The 17141-nt window shown below is 35.9% G+C and overlaps 1 protein-coding gene across 3 annotated transcripts in view; it reads left to right on the plus strand.

Moving 5' to 3' along the window:
• LOC123525200 (sodium-coupled neutral amino acid transporter 9-like) overlaps positions 1–17141 on the plus strand; it is a 77271-nt gene that overhangs the window by 46039 nt on the left and 14091 nt on the right. For all 3 annotated transcript variants that reach the window (XM_045304055.2, XM_045304053.2, XM_045304054.2), the window contains 3 exons: positions 10029–10133; positions 14491–14639; positions 16031–16120. In XM_045304055.2, the coding sequence (XP_045159990.2) occupies positions 10029–10133; positions 14491–14639; positions 16031–16120 (344 nt within the window). The remainder of the gene's footprint in view (positions 1–10028; positions 10134–14490; positions 14640–16030; positions 16121–17141) is intronic.

The following is a 17141-nucleotide window of genomic DNA, read 5'->3' on the forward strand; positions in this document are numbered from 1 at the left end:
CCATACTTTTGAATGGATCTTCATAAAAATTGGTCAGAATGTTAACCTTGATGATATCTAGGTCAAGTTCAAAATTGGGTCACGTGTCATCAATAACTAAGTCAGTAGGTCTAATAATAAAAAAACCTTGTGACCTCTCTAGAGGCCATACTTTTCATGGGATCTGTATGAAAGTTAGTGTGAATGTTCATCTTGATGATATCTAGGTCAAGTTCGAAACTGGGTCAACTGCGGTCAAAAACTAGGTCAGTAGGTCTAAAAATAGAAAAACCATGTGACCTCTCTAGAGGCCATACTTTTGAATGGATCTTCATGAAAATTGGTCAGAATGTTCACCTTGATGATATCTAGGTCAAATTCGAAACTGGGTCACGTGCCATCAATAACTAGGTCAGTAGGTGAAATAATAGAAAAACCTTGTGACCGCTCTAGGGGCCATATTTTTTAATGGATCTTCATGAAAATTGGTCAGAATTTTTATCTTGATGATATCTAGATCAGGTTCAAAGCTGGGTCACATGAGCTCAAAAACTAGGTCACTATGTCAAATAATAGAAAAAACGACGTCATACTCAGTTCAAAACTGGGTCATGTGGGGACAGGTGAGCGATTCAGGACCATCATGGTTCTCTTGTTTTTTATACTAACTGATCTTTGGAAAAAAGCATGTTTGTAATGCATGTCAAATTTTTTATTTATTCAGTTTCATCAACCAACTGGAAAAGACTTCAAAGTATAGATTTAAAATTTTTATTTTCATTTGTCATGAAATAAGGTAGCTTTTCAAGTGTAAAAGTTATTTTGAAAATCTAGTTTGAACGAATGGAAAAGTGAGACACATTTGAAAGCTGGCCCATCACCTTTATATGGTATTAGATGTAAGTATTAAGAAAATGACACACTTAATGGCTCTCTCCTCTATTGAACCCGCCCGCTTAGCTCAGTAGGTAGAGCATCGGTCTACGGATCGCGGGGTCACGAGTTCGATCCTCGGGCGGGGCGTGTGTTCTCCGTGACTATTTGATAAATGACATTGTGTCTGAAATCATTAGTCCTCCACCTCTGATTCATGTGGGGAAGTTGGCAGTTACTTGCAGAGAATAGGTTTGTACTGGTACAGAATCCAGGAATACTGGTTAGGTTAACTGCCCGCCGTTACATAACTGAAATACTGTTGAAAAACGGCGTTAAACCCAAAACAAACAAACTTTCCTCTATTGACAAATTCCATCAAATTATGTGAACTATGGAAGTCATATTGCTACTAGATCTAGTCCATTAAACATTATGAAAATCATGTTAAATTTGGTTTATATGGATGCTACCCAACAGACAGCTTCCGGTTGTTTAGATCAGTACCAGATCACTGAAGCTTATTAATTGTGTAAGAAAAAACAAAACAATCTGTATCAATAAGGAGTAAATGGTTTCACACTTGCAAACATAGCAGATGCGTTTTAAAAACAAAATTAATAAAATGTTATGCCTCCAGAAAAACTATTTGACTGCAATGTCCGTTAAAATACCAAGAAAAGAATTTTCTACATCTATAATTTGTGGAATCTCAACTCCTGTGAAATCATTAAATTTCGTGGATATAAAATTTTGTGGTTTCGTCCAAAAGAGATAGTGGCAAGATCTTGTTGATTTCAAATTATAAAAGACAGTATTTTAAATATTTGTTGGCATTTAATGTTATGAAATGACACAGCCATGAAATCTTCAAAAATTAGTCCCCTACAAATAATGATTTCACAGAATTTTACAGTTGGCTCGTCATTACAGAGACCAGTATATAGATTCATTGTCGTAATCAGAGGCTAATGCTACACTCATGATTATGATAATGGAAGGAATGTAGGTCACAATGAACAGTGTGTAAAATGAAATTTTGTCAATTGTCTCGCTTACATCTTGCCATGTTAACCTGTCGCTGTCATCTTCTTCAGTGTCAGTAAAAGCTTGCTTTATTTCACCATTTGGATTCTGGTTATTTTGAAGTGAATGTGGCGGTTGTTCATTTACACTGTCCGAGTCTTTGCTGTCATATTGATTTTCATCTATATTGTTTCTACAGCAATGTGAAAACTTTACAAGGAATTTGAACAGTGAAGATTTAGGAACATCCTTCTCTCTGCTGTAAATTTTCAAGTTAAAGATGACCATTACTGCAGCCAGCATACTGACCACTACTGCAAAGTGTACATAGACACACATTATTGGAATTGGATCTGATCTCTTCGGTAGTTCATCTGTGACTACAGTTAGATACACAGCTAATGATAACATGATTGTTACGGAGTAACCAATGCGACTACCATGTGGTAATAGAAAAACAAAACAGTTTAAAGCTCCGATTCCATTGAGGGAAGAATGATTGTCAGAAGATAAAATGTAGGCTGTCTTTCAAAAATTATACGTGATTGAGGGAACAAGTGTAGTCCCAATTCTGTATTCAGTAGATTCTGTATTCAGATACCATTCACCATTTTGGACATAGTATTGAGTGCCAATTTGGATATTACTGGCGACAATCCGTAATCTTATCTACTGCATAATCAAAAGAATAGAAAGTTATGTAACAAGCATGTTTGTCAAAAGGTCAGTATTTCATGTTGAATGTACAAGAAGTCTCATATACATCACCAGGGGTAAACAGTGCCGATCCATTGGAGTTGTATTTTATACGAATCCATGAGCCCTGTAGTGGTTGAAATGTCATTGACTGAGCAATACAGATTGTTGGTGTCCAAACATCACTGCTTTAATTGAGTATATTTTCAATTCCGGAATGCTGAGATGGTGTCCATGTAATAAGTTCATCAGTCCATTCAGCATTAAGAACCAGTGCAGTGGAGATGGAGCCTCGTACAGGATCCACATCTGGTTGACTGTATAAAGTGAATTATACAGTAACATTGAGTATATCACTCTGATTGTTGAGGGGTATTACATCAGTATTGTAAGAGGAGAGCAAGGAAGATACAAGACCTGTAGCATTCTGATATGACTGGCTGTCCACACCCCTTCCTCCAATAGTAATACACATCATGAAAGGTATTACTACCTGGTCGATATTCCCCATTTTTGCAATATTTATTCCTTTTTTTTTATAAAGATCCTTTTGATATTGATTGACAGAATTTTCCTGATTGCAGTTCAGATACCTGACATACACATGCAGCTAATTAATGAAAATTGTCCATGTCCTGTTGTTCTCCTTAAGTTTCTTTGACTTCTTGTTGGCCTCTTCCTAAACATATCACTTAGACATTCTGGCCAGTTCACACAGTGTCAAGTAGATATTTTCAGTATGTCTAATTTAGTAGAAAATTAAATATTTTAGAACTCAAGAAATGTATTCTCAAATGGGTCATCAGCTAAACTGGTAAAACAATATTTTGTTAAAAGCTTCTAGACTGAACTCAATTCTTTCTCTTTTAGAACGTTTACCTGTAGGATTACATGTACTTTAATTTTAGTTGTAATAATCTTTTTAGGAAATGTACCAGTTTGGTCAAATGGGTTATCTTTCTTATTGTTAAAACTGTATTCTGTTGAAAGCTCAACTCTCTTATGATTATCATAAGTTCCTAGTAGATTACAAAGGCTTATATCTTAGTTGTATTCTTTTAAACTCAAATTGACCAAAGATACAAGATTAGTCGTTAATGTAGGTGTATGCGGTCAGGCAGCCAGTTCGTCCACTCAGGGCTTTTTAGTAAAACTAAACCAAAGGTTCAGGGTAAGCTATTAGTATAGGTTGATGTGATGAGTTGAATTCAGAATTTATCAACTCTACTCCCAACCTGACCCCCCCCCCCCCCCCCCCCCCCCCTCCCCTCACCTCACCCACCACCACCAAAAAAATGAATTAATATATTTTGCTCCACTTTGCACAGCTCTTGTTTGCCTGGACTTCAGGAAACTTTCTTGTCCATCTTTAATCTAAACACAATTTTTATTATACAGTGAGTTATAATATTCAAGCATCAAATAGTCATGGTCAGGTGAATGACAATCATAGCCATCTTGTTAAGATTTTGCAGTCTCCATAACATATGCTGTAAAGGGTCGAGGAATGTCCCAAAGCTGCACTTACAGCAAACAAATAACATTGTTCAGAGCTTATTTTTCACAAGTAATTAAAAAGTGAAATTGCTTAGTCATTTAATCTCTTATGAAATGTACAAAATAATATTATAATATATCTTTAAGAACTAGACCATCTGTATTATAGCTTATTGTTGTATCTTAATTTACTTAGAGGATGACTAATGAAGACCTATCTTAGAATTATATTTAAGGTTGCTAGGGTACAGGTCAAATATTTAAATGTTGAAAATCTGTTTTTGTGGCATTGCTGCATTTCTTGTTCTCGTACTTTCGTTACATTCATTTGCAAAAATCACTATAAGACTTGTAGCAGTTATGTATGTTTAATATGTGTTGTTGAATCAGCAAAATTTCAATACTTAATTATGATCCTATTCAGAAGTATGTTTTCCATATAATTTAAGGTTGACCAGCTAATATACACTGCGACAGTATTCTATAACTTTAATTATAATGTGGACTGTACTCCTCAATCACACCATTTGCCAATCATATTAGTTTTCATTGAATATGCCTGTAGCCTTTCTCTGACAGTTCACTGTGAAAATCTTTTAGATGAATATCTGATTAGTAGATATATAGGAATAATGAGGAAAACCTTCCATGTGAAACTGTAGAAAATATATAAGACAACAAAATGTTGATGTCATGATAAAACTGACTCATTTGTCAGAATTTGAGAAGCAAGGTTACTGGACATATTAAGCCTCTTTTACAATTCACTGGCAAATTGTCAATACATAAAATGAATGCTGTCTGTTTAACATTGTATTGTGTTGTTTGAGAATGACTGTCTTTACTGAAGAGGATTTTTATCAACAATCCATTGTATAAAGATCTGTGTTAGTAGCTCGATTTTACCAAATTTATAACATCAAAAGACAAACTAGGTTCACTTTTTTCCAAAAATGGCCTAAAATTTTAAAGTCTCTTAATGGATTGAATTCCAAGTTTTGTTGCATTAAGAATTATTGTTTTATCAAACTGCATGCAACATATTGTATTTCATACCTTATTCAAGAAAATATCTGACATAAATGAAAACACTTTAAATGATACAGGTATGGGGAAACTTCTAGTTTTTAATTTGACTTTTTAAACATATCTGAGATTTTTGATATGGGCACAGCTAATGGCAGCAACCAAAAGAAATGAACATAAATTCTGTGAAGAAAGCAGGACCTGTGGTCAGAATATTTGTGTTACATGTTCTTTCAAAAAGAGAAAAAATCCTTTAAACAACTTCTTCTTGTGAACCATGTTGTGAATTGTCAACTCTTCATGAACCAGCTGGTGAATTTTCAACTTCTCATGATCTGGCTGATGAATTTTCAACTTCTTACGAACCAGCTGATAAATTGTCAGCTTCTTGATGCAGCTGATGAATTGTCAACTCATGAACCAGCTGATGAATTGTCAGCTTCTTCATGATCCAGCTGATGAAATGTCAACTTCTCATGAACCAGCTGATGAATTTTCAACTTCTTATGAACTAGCTGATGAATTTTCAACTTCTCATGAACCAGCTGATGAATTGTCAACTTCTCATGAACTAGCTGATGAATTTTCAACTTATTTTGAACCAGCTGGTGAATTGTCAACTTCTCATGAACCAGCTGATGAATTGTCAACTTCTCATGATACAGCTGATGAATTGTCAACTCATAAACCAGCTGATGAATTTTCAACTTCTTATGAACCAGCTGATGAATTTTCTACTTCTTATGAACCAGCTGATGAATTCTCAACTTCTCATAAGCAGTTGATAGAACTTCTGAAGAAATTTGAACAAATTTGTTGCATTTAACCCTTACCATGCTAAATTTCTATAATGAACTTGTCCATTTTTCAATTTGCACAGTAGCAATTGTGTTAAAGGTTTACGAAGCTACGACTGATCGGCGACCATGTGTCTGTCGTCCTGCTCGTGTGTCCGTGCTGTCAAATTTACTGTGTATGCAAGAGGCTCAATCATTCCAGCATTAAGTTATCATAAATTGGTCATGAATATATTGATAAAAGTCAGGCCGAAGATTCGAGCAATGGTGTCTATCTATCAAGTTGCTCAAAGAATATAAAGGGCACTATCACTCAACCGAACACCGTCTTTATGCGTAACGGTTAGTTTTTTCATTTTAACTTATCGAATGTTACGATCAGAATGATAACTTGAAAATTAGGCCGAGTCTCATAAGGTATCTCGCAAAAATAACTCTGGCACCAAATTTTAATGAATACCTCTCACTTAGATTATCAGGTTAGAGGTTTTATTTTCAATTAATCTCTGTTATTTCTGAATGATTTGATTGCAAATTATAGTTTAAACATCATCATCTCTTCAAAACTACAAGGTCAATAATAGAACACCATTGTGTTCATGAATTATTCTTTTACAATTTCTTTAGTAAGTTTGTGCACTTCAATCGTACCTTGATTATTACTGAATCGATTGGGTCAACTGTAAAACTAGGTATAGGTCAAATCATACCACAAATGACACATTGCTACTTGGCACAGATTTCTGTAATTATTCATTTTCTTAGAATTATTGGTGATGTTGCCTTTGCACTCTACCCGAGTTCGAAATGGAGTCATATAGGTCAGTCAAACCACATCATATCAACAAATGAAAACCTGGTGTATGCATGATTAACGCGCTATTTTTCACTTGAATTTCATGAAATTTTTGCATTTCATGTCTTGTTATTACCCTTGATCTGAAATCTAAGCCGAGTTCAAACATAGCTCTCTGGTCAAAAACTAGGTCATGGTTCAATATCCGTTAATTAAACCTTTGTGTTATGAGCATAGACCGTTTTTATTCAATTGATTTCAATGAAAATATTGGTCAGAATGATTAACATCTTAATGAAACTTGACCAAATTCGAAAATGCCCCTTTGCTGGTCAAACAATATGGATACATATCATAATTCATACTAAGTATACTTTTTGCATAGATAGGCTTGGAATTTTCAACTGGTCTTCAACATTTGACAGACTTGTTACCTTGTATAAATCTATGCCGATCGAAAACAGTGGTTCAACTGGTTAAAAATAGGTAATAGTGTAAAAGAAAAGAAAAAACATTGGTTGATGCACAGAGACTATTTTTCAATTGATCTATGAATTTGGTCAATAGCAATTCACTTGCATGTTATATTAGATATTAATGAATTCAAGGTTATACTTAGTTCCAAAAAACTTAGGCACAACTATGAATTAAGACAATCTTTGTATGCCGGCATAGAGGGCAATGTTTTTTTCCATTTTGTTTTTGTAAGAAATATTTTGGTCAGCGTTGAATTGCCTTAATGAATACATCTAGGTGTAATTTGAATATGTCATTATTCAAAACTAGTCAGTTTGGTCAACAAGAAAAACTTGACTGTATTGTGATAGGCTGTTTTTTCAGTGATCTCACATAATTTTTTGAACTAATTCGTTGTTAAAATCAATCATTTGAAAAATCAGGGTCATTTATGAAGACAGCAAACTGGATAACTTATGAAAATTGCTTTTTTTTATTCAAGAGACCAATTTTTGGTCCAATCTTAATGAAAATTGGTCAGAATATTTGTTCCATGAAATCACTAGGTCAAACATGTTTTACACTGTTATGGGGTGTTTCTTAGGTGAGCGACCTAGGGCCATCTTGGCCCTCTTGTTCAATTTGGACAGTACCATTAAGTGTTAAAAGGGGTGCTTACCAGAAAGATACAGACTGAATGGCGACCATTGTAGATCTTGATCAGCCTGCACGGATGTGCAGGCTGATCAAGATCTACACTGGTTGCAAAGGGAGAATCAATCATGTCCAGCATGATAAGGGTTAATAATACAAGTGAGTCATGACATATATTTAAGGTCAAAAGGTCATGGTCAGATGAGTGTCTTTGAGGCTGTGGTGACCCTCTGAATTCTGACTCATATTTTTAGCTCGACTATATGAAGTATAAGGAGAGCTATCCTACTCGACCCGGCGTCGGCGTCTTTTCGCGTCTCCACCTTGGTTAAAGTTTTTTTACACTTTCTCTTTTTTCAACTTATCTCTGTAATTACATGATGGATTTGATTCAAACTTGAAATACTTATTCCTCATCATCATCCACTTTATCTGACATAAGGGCCATAACTCTGGCACCAATATTTCATGAATTATCCCTCCTTTTCACTTAGATTTTCAGGTTAAAGTTTTGATGCACTTTCACTTTATCTCTGTTATTACTGAATGGATTTGATTCAAACTTAAAATAGTTGTTAAACATCATCACTCACTTCATATGACACAAGGTGCATAACTCTGGCACCATTTATTTCATGAATTATTCCCCCTTTTTACTTAGAATTTCAGGTTAAAGTTTTGGTGCACTTTCACTCTACCTCTGTTATTACTGAATGGATTTGGTTCAAACTTAAAATAGTTGTTCAGCATCATCACCCACATCATATGACACAAGATGCATAACTCTGGCACAATTTTTCTTGAATTATTCCCCTTTTTACTTAGAATTTCAGGTTAAAGTTTTGGTGCACTTTCACTCTACCTCTGTTATTACTGAATGGATTTGATTCAAACTTAAAATAGTTGTTCAGCATCAACACCCACATCATATCACACAAGATGCGTAACTCTGGCACAATTTTTCATGAATTATACCCCTTTCACTCTGTCTCTGTTATTACTGAATGGATCTGATTCAAACTTAAACAACTGTTCAACATCAATACCCTTATCATATTGCATAACTTTGCGACCAATTTTTCGTTAATTATTCCCCCTTTTTACTTAGAATTTTAGGTTAAAGTTTTGATGCACTTTCACTCTGTCTCTGTTATTACTGAATGGATTTGATTCAAACTTAAAATAGTTGTTCAACATCATCACCCACACCATATGACTCAAGGTGCATAACTCTGGCACCAATATTTAATGAATTATGCCCCTTTTTGCTTAGGATATACTTATATAGTGTTTTGATACATTTTATCTTTACCTCTCTTATTACTTTAAGTTGATATTTTTGACATAGACTCAGGCTATTGTGCAATATCTTCATCCACAATTGGAGTCATTAAACACTCCAGTGACAGCTCTAGTTTCCTCAGATGTGCTCAGTTTCACTATCCAGCATCGAAATAGTCGAGCGTGCTGTCTCCTGTGACAGCTGTTGTTAAAAAAGATGTTAACTGTAAAAAAGAAATAATGTGAAAAGCAACATTTAAACAGGCATTGAATGGCTTACCAGACTATTTGCTTTTGATCTGAAGGATTTTGACTCAACTAGCAATCCATTCAATACATTGTCATGTTTTATTACATGATATTAGAAATGAAATTCAAAGTTCTTACTTTATTCCAACAAATACACTTAAGGGCACAAACTATGGACCAGCTGTAGTCAGATTTTTATGCCCCCAGCATCTACTGATGTGGGAGGCATATTGTGATTGTCCTGTCCGTCCCTTCTTTCGTTCGTCTGTCCGTACGAGGTTAACCAAATGGGACTGTTTTGTCTAGCATAAATACCCCTTACTAGAATGACTTGATACTAATGCAGATGTAACCTGTGACCATTCCTCATTTTCAGACATCACCTGACCTCAGTTTGACCTTGACCTTGAACTTGACCTTGTTTTGGACTTAGGTTGCTTTGTATCGACAAGGCTGCCACCGGGGGCATCAAGTGTTTTTTGAACGCAGCTTCTTGTTTAAAACAATCATTCTGAAAAAATACTAGGGACGTTCATTTATGAAGAACAGCAAACGGGGCATAACATTTTTTATTCTTTTTTTTTTTTTTTTTTTTAAATAAATATATTTTTGTGTAATTTACTCAATGAATATAGTGAAAATTGTGTGTGGGTGGGGAATAAATTTACTATACAGTAATATATTTTGACAATTTTCAGGTTCGGGATTTGATTATAGCCTATGCGCTGGTAGCTTTGACCTATATCTATATGGGTGTGATTGTGTATATCTCATTTGGTCTGGATAAAAACTGCTTAGAAGATGTAAGTTAAGATTTTTTGTATTTCTTCACTGAATGAGTTGCATCCTGGTCATCTAAGAATGTTAGGTTAGCTTAAAATACTCCAGCTTGAATTGAAAAAAGGAATCAACTAACAACAGCAGTTCTCCTCAGAAATGCCAATTTAACACCTGTTGATTTATATCATCATGGACTTCTATTCTTGCAGATGACCTCACATGTGAAAATAATGGGTCTTTAGTTTCAGTTTCGGGTTTAAGTGGGTGCCTCAGAAAGGCCTAATGCTTTTAGCTAGGCCAGAATAATGCTTCACACATATCTGTGATATCATGAGATGAGGTCACAGGAGAAGATACTGGAACTTTTGTTTTGTCAAAATTATGTCACTTTTCAACTTAAAATGTTTCACTCAAGTTTTGTCTGTAACCAGGTTTCTCAAAAACTACCATACCAGATACTTTCAGAACGTAACACATGTCTTTGGTAGCACAAGGTGACCACAGAAGATAAGCTACATAATTCTAGCTTGTATTTTTGTCAAAATTATGCCCATTTCGAACACAGAAATTTTGTGGAAGCATTGTTTGTAAGCAGGTTTCTCAGTTTCTCAGAAAGTACTCAACTGACTGCTTTAAACTTGTCAAAAGTCTTCTGCATCATGAGATGATCTCACAGAGCAGGTTTCATAACTCTGGCTTACATACTTCTTTTGCATAACGAGATGACCTTATATGGCAAATTTCATAACCCTGACTTTTATTTGACAAAATTATGCCCTTTTTCAATTATTAATTATATTGAAAGTTTGGTATGTAAGCAGGTCTCTAGGGAACAATTATTATAATGAATGCTTTCAAACTCGTCATAAGTGTTCAGCACAGGTTTCCTATCAACAACTTAAGTTTTCAAATCTTGCACCTTTTTTAAATAAGAATTTTTTTTATAAAGCTTTTGCCTGTAATTTAGTTTCATGTGGAAGGGTCTCAAATAATTGAGCCCTCTGTCATTAGACAGCACTTACCAGATCATATAATAGGGTTGGTCTACAGATGTTGTCATTATGATGTTAATTTTCAATAAAATTTATTAAAATATAGTAATAGTATCGTGTTCTGTGTGAAATTTGAAATATTTTGGTTTACATATAAAGTTTATAAAGGCAATTTCATCCATAGTCTGCATAGAATTTTTGTTCAGTGTAATTATGTATTGGTAGTCAAACTTAACAAAGTTGCTGTATTTTAGTAAGTCATGAAAGTAGCTTTGAGTTTCTTGCCTGCACACGTAGACTTTGATTATTCTTAACACCTTCTTATTTATTTTAAACAACATATTGGTGAATGATGGATCATTCTTACCAATGGTAACTTTCATTTTTAATAGCGTTAATTATAATAGTTGATAATTTTGTATCATTTTATTCGCTCACCTGTCACATAGTGACAAGGTGAGCTTTTGTGATCACGCAGCGTCCGTCGTCCATCCGTGCGTGCATCCGTCCGTAAACTTTTGCTTGTGACCACTCTAGAGGTCATATTTTTTGTGGGATCTTTATGAAAGTTGGTCAGAATGTTCATCTTGATGATATCTAGGTCAAGTTCGAAACTGGGTCACGTGTCATCAAAAACTAGGTCAGTAGGTCTAAAAATAGAAAAACCTTGTGACCTCTCTAGAGGCCATATATTTCACAAGATCTTCATGAAAACTGGTCAGAATGTTCACCTTGATGATATTTAGGTCAAGTTTGAAACTTGGTCACGTGCCATCAAAAACTAGGTCAGTAGGTCTAAAAATAGAAAAACCTTGTGACCTCTCTAGAGGCCATATATTTCACAAGATCTTCATGAAAGTTGGTCAGAACATTCACCTTGATGATATCTAGGTCAAGTTCGAAACTGGGTCACGTGCCGTCAAAATCTAGGTCAGTAGGTCAAATAATAGAAAAATCTTGTGACCTCGCTAGAGGCCATATTTTTCATGGGATCTTTATGAAAGTTGGTCTGAATGTTCATCTTGATAATATCTAGGTCAAGTTTGAAACTGGGTCACGTGCAATCAAAAACTAGGTCAGTAGTTCTAAAAATAGAAAAACCTTGTGACCTCTCTAGAGGCCATATTTCATGAGATCTTCATGAAAATTGGTCAGAATGTTCATCTTGATGATATCTAGGTCAAGTTAGAAAGTGGGTCATGTGCCTTCAAAAACTAGGTCAGTAGTTCAAATAATAGAAAAACCTTGTGACCTCTCTAGAGGCCATATTTTTCATGGGATCTGTATGAAAGTTGGTCTGAATGTTCATCTTGATGATATCTAGGTCAAGTTCGAAACAGGGTCATGTACGGTCAAAAAACTAGGTCAGTAGGTCTAAAAATAGAAAAACCTTGTGACCTCTCTAGAGGCCATACTTATGAATGGATCTCCATAAAATTTGGTCAGAATGTTCATCTTGATGATATCTAGGTCAAGTTCAAAAGTGGGTCACGTGCCTTCAAAAAGTAGGTCAGTAGGTCAAATAATGAAAAAACGTTGTGACCTCCCTAGAGGCCATATTTTTCATGGGATCTGTATGAAAATTGGTCTGAATGTTTATCTTGATGATATATAGGTCAGATTTGAAACTGGGTAAACTGGGATCAAAAACTAGGCCAGTAGGTCTTGAAATGGAAAAACCTTGTGACCTCTCTAGAGGCCATACCCTTGAATGGATCTTCATGAAAATTGTTCAGAATGTTCACCTTGATGATATCTAGGTCAAGTTTGAAACTGGGTCACATGCCTTAAAAAACTAGGTCAGTAGGTCAAATAATAAAAAAACCTTGTTACCTCTCTAGAGGCCATATTTTTCATGGGATCTGTATGAAAGTTGGTCTGAATGTTCATCTTGATAATATCTAGGTCAAGTTTGAAACTGGGTCACGTGCAGTCAAAAACTAGGTCAGTAGTTCTAAAAATAGAAAAACCTTGTGACCTCTCTAGAGGCCATATATTTCATGAGATCTTCATGAAAATTGGTCAGAATGTTCATCTTGATGATATCTAGGTCAAGTTAGAAAGTGGGTCACGTGCCTTCAAAAACTAGGTCAGTAGTTCAGATAATAGAAAAACCTTGTGACCTCTCTAGAGGCCATATTTTTCATGGGATCTGTATGAAAGTTGGTCTGAATGTTCATCTTGATGATATCTAGGTCAAGTTCGAAACAGGGTCATGTACGGTCAAAAACTAGGTCAGTAGGTCTAAAAATAGAAAAACCTTGTGACCTCTCTAGAGGCCTTACTTGTGAATGGATCTCCATAAAATTTGGTCAGAATGTTCATCTTGATGATATCTAGGTCAAGTTCGAAAGTGGGTCACGTGCCTTCAAAAAGAAGGTCAGTAGGTCAAATAATGAAAAAACGTTGTGACCTCCCTAGAGGCCATATCGTTCATAGGATCTGTATGAAAATTGGTCTGAATGTTTATCTTGATGATATATAGGTCAGATTTGAAACTGGGTAAACTGCGATCAAAAACTAGGCCAGTAGGTCTTGAAATGGAAAAACCTTGTGACCTCTCTAGAGGCCATACCCTTGAATGGATCTTCATGAAAATTGTTCAGAATGTTCACCTTGATGATATCTAGGTCAAGTTTGAAACTGGGTCACATGCCTTAAAAAACTAGGTCAGTAGGTCAAATAATAAAAAAACCTTGTTACCTCTCTAGAGGCCATACTTTTTATTGGATCTGTATGAAAGTTGGTCTGAATGTTCATCTTGATGATATCTAGGTCAAGTTTGAAATTGGGTCAACTGCGGTCAAAAGCTAGGTCAGTAGGTCTAAAATTATTAAAATCTTTTGACCTCTCTAGAGGCCATATTTTTCAATGGATCTTCATGAAAATTGATCTGAATGTTCACCTTGATGATATCTAATTCAGTTTTGAAACTGGGTCATGTGCGGTCAAAAACTAGGCCAGTAGGTATAAAGATAGAAAAACCTTGTGACCTCTCTAGAGGCCATATTTTTCATGAGATCTTCATGAAAATTAGTGAGAATGTTCACCTTGATGATAGGTAAAGTTCAAAACAGGGTCACGTACCTTCGAAAACTAGGTCAATAGATCAAATAATATAAAAACCTTGTGACCTCTCTAGAGACCATATTTTTCAACGGATCTTCATGAAAATTGGTCAGAATTTTTATCTTGATAATATCTAGGTCAAGTTCAAAACTGGGTCACATGAGCTCAAAAACTAGGTCACTATGTCAAATAATAGAAAAAATGACGTCATTCTCAAAACTGGGTCATGTGGGAAGAGGTGAGCGATTCAGGACCATCATGGTCCTCTTGTCTTAGTTTTGACAACATAAAAGACTGTTATTATTTCACTTGATTTCAGAATTTTCTCAATAATTTGAAGGACACAAATGTGATGGCGTTTGTTGCAAGAATTGGTCTGTTTTTCCAGATGTTATGTGTGTTTCCATTACTTGTCTTCATATTCCGTTTGCAGTTCATGAATTCTTTATTTGGCTCAATTTGGCCTAGGTAAGATTTTTGTTCAAACTATATTGTCAGTTCGTGAAAAAAAGTAGTCAAATGTGATATTCTATGGTATTTCTCCAATTAAGGGCAAAATGTTGACCTGGAAATATTCTAGTTGAACTATTTCATTACAAATTGGTATGATATAATGGAAAACCTAATATCATTGTCTCTTGAAATAATGCAGCCTTGTCATTGGTCAATTTCACATGGTGCTCAGAAACAACCAGTCAAATGCTGGAGTCTCCAAGCTCTGTGTTCTTACCTGGGACACTGTAGTTATATTTAAAGCGGATGCAGTAGCCCTGTGGTAACACTGACTATGAAACCAGGTGTAATGAGATCGGTACCCTGCTCCTCAATCCAAAGTAACTAACATTGGGATAAGAGCTCATGTAGGGGTGCTTTACACCTGACATGCTGAAGAACCAGGGAAGCTGCTGGAATTGGAGCCTCTTCTGTATCTTGTACTATCTTCCCACTATAATTACTAACAATCTTCTGGAGGACTTATCAAATATTGGTTACTGGTGGCGACTAAAAGTAAGCTTGAATACAAACAATTTTTATGCTCCCTGAAGGGGAAGCATATAGTCGCCGCTTTGTCTGTCTGTCTGTCCCGCATTTCTTGTCTGGAGAGTTTCTCAGCAACCACTGGTTAGAATTTAGTGAAACTTCATAGGAAGCTTCACCATCAAGAGGAGATGCGCATATGGTCCTTGTGTTCGGGTTGCTTAATTTTTCACAGAGTTATTGCCATTTAATTATTCAACAGTAGTATACTATAGTACAATTATTGTCCGGAGTATTTCTCAGCAACCACTGGTTGGAATTTAGCCATGCTTCATAGGAAGCTGTAATATTCAGAGGAGATTCACATAATATCTTCGAGTTTCAGTTAGATGATTTTTCACTGATTTGCTTTTTGATTATTCAGTATTAGTAAACTATAGCCCCATCATATTCGGGAGTATTTCTCAGCAGCCACTGCCTGAAATTCAGCAAAAGTTCTTAGGTCTCTTCACTCTCAAGAGGAGATGCGCATATTTTCTTCATTATCTGTTGGAACAAATTTTCAATGAGATATTGCCCTTTGGTCATTCAACATCAGTGAACTGTATGTGCCCAGACAGTAAATGCAACTTTTGTTCTTTTAATATGCAAATTTTGGGGAGCATCCATCAGTTTTACCAATATTTCATGTTCACGTAGTGCCAATGTTCTCCTACTAAGTATTAAATGGACATTCAGCACTATGAACTTGAGGCGATGTCTTGTGTAAAGTGCTGTGTAGAAAAAGAGTTATTAAGTTTTGATACTAGTTATACTGTTTCTCTCAGTCTAGTCAAGAGAGAATGAGACCACTTTCAGAATATTTCCCTTTCAAATTTCAGTTTAACCCATGTGTTAGTGCTGAACCTTGTACTTATTGGTGTGTGTATCATATTTGCTGTATTTCTTCCTCACATTGGAAAAATAATAGGGTAAGATATACCTTTTCTTACTATGTGACATGTGAAGTAAGATTCAGTTTCTTACTGACATATGGAAAATAACTGGATAAGTTAGATATCCCATCTCAGGCCTCGTAACAAGTAATATTGTTTTGCAGATGTCGGTCGGTCGGTTTTTAGACCAATCCTTTCCGGATGATAATTCAAGAATGCTTGGGCCTAGGATCATGAATGACGATAGGAAGGTTGGTCATAACCAGCAGATGACCCTGATTGATTTGAGATTAGTAGGTCAAAGGTCAAGGTCACAGTGACCCAGAACAGTTAAACGGTTTCCAGATGATAACTCAAGAATGCTTGGGCCTAAGATCATGAAAGTTGAAAGGGAGGTTGGTCATGAGCAGCAGATGACCCCTATTGATTTTGAGGTCAGTAGGTCAAAGGTCAAGGTCACAGTGACCAGGAACAGTTGAACCATTTCCAGATGATAACTTAAGAACGCTTGGACCTAGGATCACGAAACCTGATAGGGAAGTTAATCATGATCAGCAAAGGACCCCTATTGATTTTGAGGTCAGTAGGTCAAAGGTCAGGGTCACAGTGACCCGGACCCGGAACAGTTAAACAGTTTCCTGATGATATCTCAAGAAGGCTTGGGCCTAGGATCATGAAAATTGATAGGGAAGTTGGTCATGGCCAGCAGATAACCCTATTGATTTTGAGGTCAGTAGGTCAAAGGTGAAGGTCAGAGTGACCCGGAACAGTTCAAGGACGTAGGGACGATTTGAGCATTGGGGCGGCGGAGGGGGTGGGTTTGGGAGGGGGTCTGGGTGGCCCTGGGAAAATTTTGCATATAGCTAGAGTAAATGGTGCAATCTGGCGACTTCTTGGACTGCTCAGTATCTGTTGAACATACTCGTTTTTTTTTTTCGAGTTTTCATCCCTATTTACAGTTTACATGTTTAAACACTGTAATGGCGGTACGATGTTAGATAGGACAATGTCTTGCCAGGGTAAAACCAGTAATGTCTAAGTAGGGGATCGAGCACAA

This window comes from Mercenaria mercenaria, chromosome 3 (genome assembly GCF_021730395.1).
Source record: "Mercenaria mercenaria strain notata chromosome 3, MADL_Memer_1, whole genome shotgun sequence".
NCBI classification, from domain to species: Eukaryota; Metazoa; Mollusca; class Bivalvia; order Venerida; family Veneridae; genus Mercenaria; species Mercenaria mercenaria.